The following is an 8618-nucleotide window of genomic DNA, read 5'->3' as shown; positions in this document are numbered from 1 at the left end:
TAAAAACAGGAAAAGTATCAGGTCTGTGATTTTTGCTTTCATACCTAAACTTGAATGGCATAACAACCTCTGGTAAATTAACAATCAGGATGAGAATAATGGCACATTTCTACTCCAGTTCCAAAAATATTTGGCCTAACATTTCCAGTGCTTGCTCAGTTATAAATACATTTATAAAACTCTTCTCAAATGACTTTTCTGAAACAATTTCCAAATCTTGTTTTAAATAATTGTCATGTCTGAAGTAAACTAAAATGTTAGTCTAATGCATGATCAAATTATAGTTTTTAACATATTTTTTTGCACTAAATAACAGAAGTAATTTGTAGAGCCACTTATTTTGTATGATTTCCAGAACACTGAAAATGCCAAAGGCCCTCAACCAGCTGGATAGTAGCATCTGAAGTTGCAAAGTTTTAATTGATAGTCAGGTCTTTGCTATTGTATCAGTTAGCTTTTTCCATGTAATAATCTATTCCAAAATGTAATGGCTTAAAATAACCAACATTTATTTTATACCAAGTGCTTTTCCAATTGCTTTATAAATGTTTACTCATTTAATCCTAATAAAAACTTTATGTAATAAATATAATTATTAACCCATTTTCCATGTATACACGTTTTCCTCACAAATGTTTTGTATTTTAAGTGCACACATGTACTAGTCAGCTTTTGCTTTGACAATGCCACATAACAAACAAGTCTAATATATCAATGGCTTAATTACAATTAGTTGTCACTCATGCGTCAGCTGTGGCTTCGCTGTGGTTTGGCTATGGCTCAGTTAAGGTTACTTGAATGTCTTAGTTTGCTAGTGATGCTGTAACAGAAATACTACTAGTGGGTATTTATTTTTCACAGTTCTGGAGGCTAGAAGTCCAAATTAAAGAACTGGCTCTAGGGGAAAGTTCACTCTCTATTGTCTCTGTGAGAAATTTTTTGTCTCTTCTAGCATTCCTCTATTTCTTGGTGATCTTCATGTGGCATCTATCTTTGCTAGTTTGTGCTTGCTTGTCTCTGTGCTGCTCCTTATATCATTCAGAAGTGATTAGATTTATGGCACACCCTACACTGATATGGCCTCATAAACATAACAAAGAAAATCCTATTCCCAAATAAGATTATGTCCACAGGCATAGGGGTCAGGACTCCAAAACACATTTTGGGGGTAAACAAGTCAATCCATAAACGTGGACTTGACCCCAAACTGGAGACTGTGGATGTATCTGCCTCATGAATATCTCCTTCCAGATCCTAAGCTGAAGTAGCATCATCTTCCTGAGAGAGCTTCATGTTAAGTGGCAGGAACACAAGAGGGAAACACACAATGCCTCTGAAAACCTCCACTCAGAACTGGCACACTCTTTTTTATCCACAGACCGTTGGTCAAAGCAGATTCCATGGTAAAGTCTAAAGCCAATGGAAGAGAGAACTATACTCCCACCACATTGAAACATGGCCAAGTGCAATGAGGAAACAAATAAACAAATGAATGAAAATAATCTAATCTACCACATCTTGAAAATACAGTTTTCAACTTTTGCAACTAGTGTATAGAGAGGAATAAATGAAAATATGTAACTGTGAATGAATTAACAGTAACTGGTCTTCTGCTGGAAAGATAAAAACAGTTACCTCTTTTCTGTTTGCATTTCCTAGGTATTTGCATCATGTTTGGAAAGAAAAAGAAAAAGATTGAAATATCTGGCCCATCCAACTTTGAACACAGGGTTCATACTGGGTTTGATCCACAAGAACAGAAATTTACCGGCCTTCCCCAGCAGTGGCACAGCCTGTTAGCAGATACAGCCAACAGGCCGAAGCCCATGGTAGACCCTTCATGCATCACACCCATTCAGCTGGCTCCCATGAAGGTATGGTGAGGATTGGTCTTTAAGTTGACTTCAGAAGCATTTCTTTATTTGATACAGTGCACCATCTTTATGTGCAAGCAGTAGAGATGCCTAAACTATACATATATATTTTAAAATCCTTGGATTATGCACAATCATCCTTCAATGATTATAATATTCACTGTTTAATCAAACATATAAAATATAATCACAAGGTAGAATAGTTTGTATCTACTTTAAATGGTATTTGCTTATCTTTACACTGAAGAATATTATCTATCCTCTCTTGTTAATATATTGGCAATAACTTCTGATTGAAAATCATATTAGACCTTTGGATGTTTTGCATCCTCCCTGAGAAAATTTAAACATTTCTTGTGTACAAAACTTTGAACTACCAGGTTTTGACAATAATTTATTATACATATAATATATATATATATATATATATATAAAATATATATATATATATATATATATATATATATATATATATATATATATATATATATATGTATATATAATTTGTCTCTGCAGCCAACAATACACACTCACTGCTGTGGAGTCGACAATAGAGCAATTAAAAAAAAAAAAAGCAATAATTTGAGGCTTAGAATAGGATATAACTTCCCTTAAACAAATGGCTAGTAGATTTTTCGTAAGAAACGTTCATGAAAATAATTACATTAAAGCAGAAAGCAGATGTAACATATTTCAAATACACCAAATAACTATAAGAAAAAATCCAGCCATTGCAGTTTCCTTCCACAACTGAGAATGTAAGAATTTCACACACCATCATATAAATGCCCAAAAGCTATCTACAGAAGTTAAGCCATAGTTGCAGTTTATCATCATGTTATCCAGTAGACCATTCCAGGGTTTTGTAATCCATTCAAAGAATTAAATTCAGATTCTTCTCTTGCTCATTATATTAGTAGATATCTGAACTATGTGAATATCTTATTCTGGGTTAAAGTGAACATTGAATAAATGTGTTTAAATGATATGCAAAATATATAAGTAGATTGATATTTAAATAATGTAAAAAAGGGTCATAGCTGATAAATTATGGGGAATACTTTTAGCACCTAAATTGATTAAATTAAAATTGTGATTCCATTATTCATACATTACTCTTGTTCATTCTTTTTTGGTATTGAACATGTGGGTCTATTCTTTCTAATAAAAGGAAGTTTTCATTTTAAGCAGGTGTTGATTGATATTTAATACAAATTGACCAATTAACTGACCTTATTGGTTAATATTGGACAGTACCCTCCAACTGAACATAATTTTCTCCATAAGAAAATTGAAAACTAATGCATCACTGATGACCAAATAATAAGGTGACTCATATCTAAAAAACTTGGATTTTGAAAGAATACACCTTTTAGTTTCATTATTTATATATTCCAAGTTTTTACAGAAACCCAGAAAATGGAATGGGCAGTATGCCCAGAAAAGTCCTCTGCTGTCAACTGTCATGGAGAATGAAAAATTCCCATCAGAAACAAGGGTTTATTTACTTACCCTTGAGTTCAATTATCACAGGTTGAAGAATATTCCAGAAGGAAGCCATCTTCCTAGTGTACTATCTATCCTAGCTAATACCTCATGATGTGTGCTACCAAATTAAACAGTGTGTTTTTTATTGCTTGAAAACAAAGTATCATATATTTAAGTATGGTTTTTACTTGTCCAAGTACTAGTAGGTCCAGCAGTGAAGAATGATACTCCCATACTAGGATGGACTTGGGACTTAGGAAAGGACCTTCTAGCTCATTTCTTCCTGTCTCAAAGGGGCTGATTCATCATCCTTCTAGCAGAATCTGTCAACTGCACTGAGAATTGAAGCAAAGTTTCCTAACTTCTGAGATCCTGAGCCCCATGATTCTCCTACTCACTTCATGGACTTTCTGATATTGATGTTAGATGGGAGAGCAGACAGCTTCCATGAAATTAAAATGTTTGTTAAAGACACTTGAATGCTAACTGGATGATAACTGGAACCAGGAGGCTGGTGGTTCAATCCCACCAGCCACTCCTCAGAAGGAAGGTACTTGTGTAGTGATACTGCCTTGGAAACATAAGGAGGGGTCGCTGTGAGTCAGATCTGACTCAATCAATGGCTGTGAGTTTGGTTTTTGGTTTGAAGTATAAAACCAGCCCTAGATTTCTGCAAATGGGAATTTAGGCAGTTTTGCCATAGGGAGAAAAATGATAAGGATTGACAAAATAATAGTGAAAGATTCAGCCAGATAGAATCTCCCTCAGGAAAAGTGAAGTTAATCAAATATTTCTAACAGAAGGAGACTCAAGAAATTGGGTACGTTGTGAGCAGCCAACTATTGGTCTCTTCCTATCCAGAGCAAAGAAGAGTAAAGAAAATCAAAGATTCAAGGAAGTAATTAGTCCAGAGGACCAATGAACCACATGAACCCCGGCTCCATGATCCTGAGACCTGAAGAAGTAGATGGTACACAGCTACCAGTGCTGACCACTCTGAAAGGGATCACAATAGGAGGTCCCACATAGAGTGGGAGAAAAATGTGGAACAAAACTCAAAATCATAAAAACGACCAAGCTTACTGGTCTGATAGAGACTGATGGAAAACTTGAGACGATGGCCCTCAGACACACTTTAGGCTGAATTCATCTCCATGGCTCAACTTTCAGCCAAACAGTAGGCCTATGTAGTGAACAATTACACCAGGGAGGTATGCACTACTTAGAACAATCAACCACATGAGATCACAAGGAGAATATTTGCCCAGGAATAAAGCTAAGAAGGTAGGAAAGAATAGGAAAGAAAGACAAAGAGAAGTGGTAAACATAGGGAGGAAGTTGGAAGAGTGTTGCTACATTGTGGGGATTGTTATCAATGTGACAAAACAAAATATATAAGAATTGTTGAATTAAAAAAAAAAATTCTCTGTAAAGTTTCACCTAAATCACAATAAAAAAAAAAAAAAAAAAGAGAGAGAGAGAAAGAAAGAAATCTGGTACCCCATACTCTCATCATACTCTTTTAGAGTAATCCTGTTGCCTTTCTGAATACTACATGTTCAGTTAGTACTGTTGGCATATCTTGGGAAAAACTTCTGACTCTAAAATAATTATAAGATTTGTAGGAGACCAAGGTATGAGTTGGAATCGACTTGACAGCAGTGAGTTTGGTAATGTATGCAATACAGTTTGGATAATTCTACTATTTGGAAAAGCCATCTCTGAAAAAATTTTCCAAGTCACTTGAGAACAACTTGTAAAGCATGCAGAATATATCTCAAAATTCAGAGCAGTCCTTGTAATCAGATGCTATGAATTAACAGACAAAACTGACAAGATGGAGTTGTGCAGATTTAAAGCCATTTTGACAAAGTTACTTAAGTTAGTTGCAACCAAACTTTCCGACTTAGTTAAACTATAGCTTAGAGCAGATAAAGTTAAATGAGAAAAAGGGCTCATGACATACAAACAGTACATTAGCATATGGAAGAAGTACATAACACTTAACGTTGTGGAAAAGTACCAGTCCTTTAGGATTTCATGTCAGTGAGCTTCAACTAGGCCAGTCTTGAGTGGGAATCTGCCATTACAAACAACTGTTTTTGATTGGTTAGAGTCTGAGCTGTTCATATTGGCAACTTTTTTTAAATTGCACATCATGCTTAACAAGAACACATATCTCCTGTGTAGTTTTTTTTTTTTTTTTCCTAAAGTCAGTTTCTCAGATGATACTGTGCATCAGAATAACCTGGTGGACTTGTCAAACCACAGACAGCTGGGACACATTCCCAGAAAGTCTGATTCAGTAGCACCAGGGTGGGACCTAAGATTTGCTTTTCTAGTAAGTTCCCAGGGTATACTAATGCTGCTGGTCTGCAAACCACACTTTGAGAACCACTGACTTAAGTACTTATGAAGAAATGTTTCCATGTAGTGTATAATCAATACAAAGTTATACTGGCCAAGATATCCAAAATTTCAGAAATTTAACTAGAAGTCATGGGTTAGCTGGGACTTGTGTCAAAAGTTAATGTGTCCAAGCAGGCTAACCAAAATAACCTGAACACCCAAAGCAGAGAGAGGGGGCTTCCCTTTAAAACACTTTGCAAATATCTTTATGGAACTCTTAATATAACATTTTTATCTGCAAGAATAAAACTATCATAAGCAATATTGCCAAAAGTCCTGATTAATTAAATGCATCTCTCATACTTGGTTATGTTATCAGGAGGGACTATTCCCTGGAAAAGGATATCATGCTAGGTAAAGTAGAGGGTTGGCGAAAAAGAGGAAAACCCTCAATGAGATGGATTGACACAGTGGCTGCTACAATGGACTCAAGCAACCACTGTGAGAATGGTGCAGGACACAGCAGTGTTTCATTGCATTGTGCATGGGGTCACCATGGGTCAGAGCTGACTCAAGGAAACTTAACAACAACAACCATTAGATGCATTAAAGGGCAAGATGAATGATCACATCTGTTCTTGCCCCAGGGCTCTCAAACTTAAACTCTTAGCAGAATCTCCTGTGAAGATTGTAAAAACCCAGATTGCTGGCTCTCAATTCAGAGACTCTGATTCAGTAGGTTTGGACTAGACCAGACGATTGCATTTCTAACAGACTCTCAGATGATGCTGATGATGCTGGTGGGTGGGAAACATATTTTGAGAACCACTATTCTAGGCACCACTATTCTAGGCCGACTAAAGCTAGAACTTCACCCTTCCCTCTGTAACAGCCTAGCAATCATTCCAAAAACTAAGAACTACAGAGGATAATGTGAAAAACCCTATGTAGCTTCTATCTAAAATAAACAGATGAGAATGTATCTTAATATTTCATGCAGATTTGCTTTTAATTTTCAAATAGTATTATATGGTAAGGGAGCTCTGGTAGCATAGTGCCTAAGACACTTGGCTGCTAACCAGAAGGCTGGCGGTTCAAACCCACCAGCCACTCCTCGGAAGGAAGATGGGGCAATCTACTTCCGTAGTGATACTGCCTCAGCAACCCAAAGAGGGGTCGCTATGAATTGGGTCTGACTCAACGGCACATAACAACAACAACAACATTATATGGTAAAACTTGGCATATTTAAGTTTCATTAAATGGCTTCTACTCTATATGATATTTTCTAACTTGTATTTTTACTTAACATTGTTTTGAGATAAATGCATATTGATACAGAGAAAATGAATTAACTTTAAAAATACTCTTTATTTTGTTATACTTTATCTATCTACTTCTCTACTAAGAAATATTTGCAAGTATTTGCTATTACAAATAATATCGTCATAGCATCTTTGTTCACAACTCTTCTAGCAGGTGGTGAGAGGTTTTCTTGAAGCAGTTCTCAAAGTCTAGTACAGAGGCCCTAGGGTCCTTCAGACTCTTTTATAGAATCTACAAGATCAGAACTATTTTTTATAATAATATGAAGGCAGCATTTTCTACTCTCATTCTCTCCTAATTATACAGTGGAACTTTCTAGAAGCTACATGGCATGAGGTTACATCATTACTCTGATAAATAATAGAGTATGTGCTTTGCATTCTTATGTTTTAATTTTTTTTCAATTTTAATTTCTAATATGGAAAATATTGATAGATATAACACAAACCACAGTCCTTTGGAGTCCTCAATATTAAAAGATTCCTGATTAAGTTTGAGAACCACTGTCTGAGGGCATAAGCTATACAACAACCTTTATATTTAATATTTTTGATAGAACATCAGAGATGGTTATGTGTGGCATCTGCAATTTGCTCCTCACACACCACACACTACCCATTTTTTTCCCCTCTGAAAAAGTGGAATTTTGCCTTCTCCAGCTGGCTAGTAATATTCTCGTCTCTACAACTTAATCAAAGATCATTATATGTAATATCTCATCCCTTTCAGTGACATAGAATATAATTTATCTAAAACAAGAGTCTTGAAATTATTCATAATGCCTAGATCATTACTCTTCATCTCCTTTTTGAATTTGACCTTCAAATCCTTTCTTGACAATTATCTTTTAATTCTTTCAAGTTGAAGATTCATAGAGAAACCAAAACAAAACTGACAGAGGTTTGCCTTATCTTTGTCATCTTTGGCATTTTAGAATATTCGAAAACTGAGGTCCTGTCTTTTCTTTGTTTGTTGTCTGCCCCTGACCATTGTGTTGAAAATGACCCTCCTCACAAAAACAAGTAAAGCTGAGGTAAGTCTTCAGGTCTGATCACACCATTCTTAAAGGCTTGTGACATTATTTTATATTCTTCCCTCTCATAATTTATGTTGAAACATATCAAACAATTTTGCTGTTGTCAGGTGCCATCCAGTTGGTTCTGACCCATAGTGACCCTATGGATAACAGAAGAAAACACTGCCCAATTTTGTGTCCATCCTCACAGACTTGCTGTGCCTGAGCCCATCGTTGCAGCCACTGTGTCAATCCATCCACTTTAATGACTCTATAATGCTCTACTTTTTCTTTCTCATTTTTATGACCCACAATTTTATATTCAAGATTTAAGTTTTTAGGACAGTTCCATCCTTCCTTGTCATATTTATATGGCATTCTTCTTTTCCTCAAATGTTTTTTGAAATCTGCTTTTCTAAAATAAAGAGCAAATATCTGATGTTTTCTGGCATGATTTCCATTCGACCTAAGGTAACAGTTTCTCCCTTGGTTCCTTCTCCTTTCCATATCACTCATATGATCTTCCTGTTGTTGTTGTTACTTGCCGTCAAGTCGCCCTGACTCAT

General features: G+C 35.7%; 1 protein-coding gene across 1 annotated transcript in view; it reads left to right on the top strand.

Moving 5' to 3' along the window:
- Positions 1–1670: 1670 nt before the first annotated feature.
- PAK5 (p21 (RAC1) activated kinase 5) overlaps positions 1671–8618 on the top strand; it is a 180620-nt gene continuing 173672 nt past the window's right edge. The window contains exon 1 of the mRNA XM_007955672.2: positions 1671–1874. Coding sequence (XP_007953863.1) covers positions 1671–1874 — 204 coding nt within the window. The remainder of the gene's footprint in view (positions 1875–8618) is intronic.

This window comes from Orycteropus afer, unplaced genomic scaffold (assembly GCF_000298275.1).
Source record: "Orycteropus afer afer isolate SDZICR_OR568_19922 unplaced genomic scaffold, OryAfe1.0 scaffold00529, whole genome shotgun sequence".
Classification (NCBI taxonomy): Eukaryota; Metazoa; Chordata; class Mammalia; order Tubulidentata; family Orycteropodidae; genus Orycteropus; species Orycteropus afer.
The sequence above is the reverse complement of the archived record's forward strand: the minus strand, read 5'-3'. Positions and strand labels throughout refer to the sequence as shown.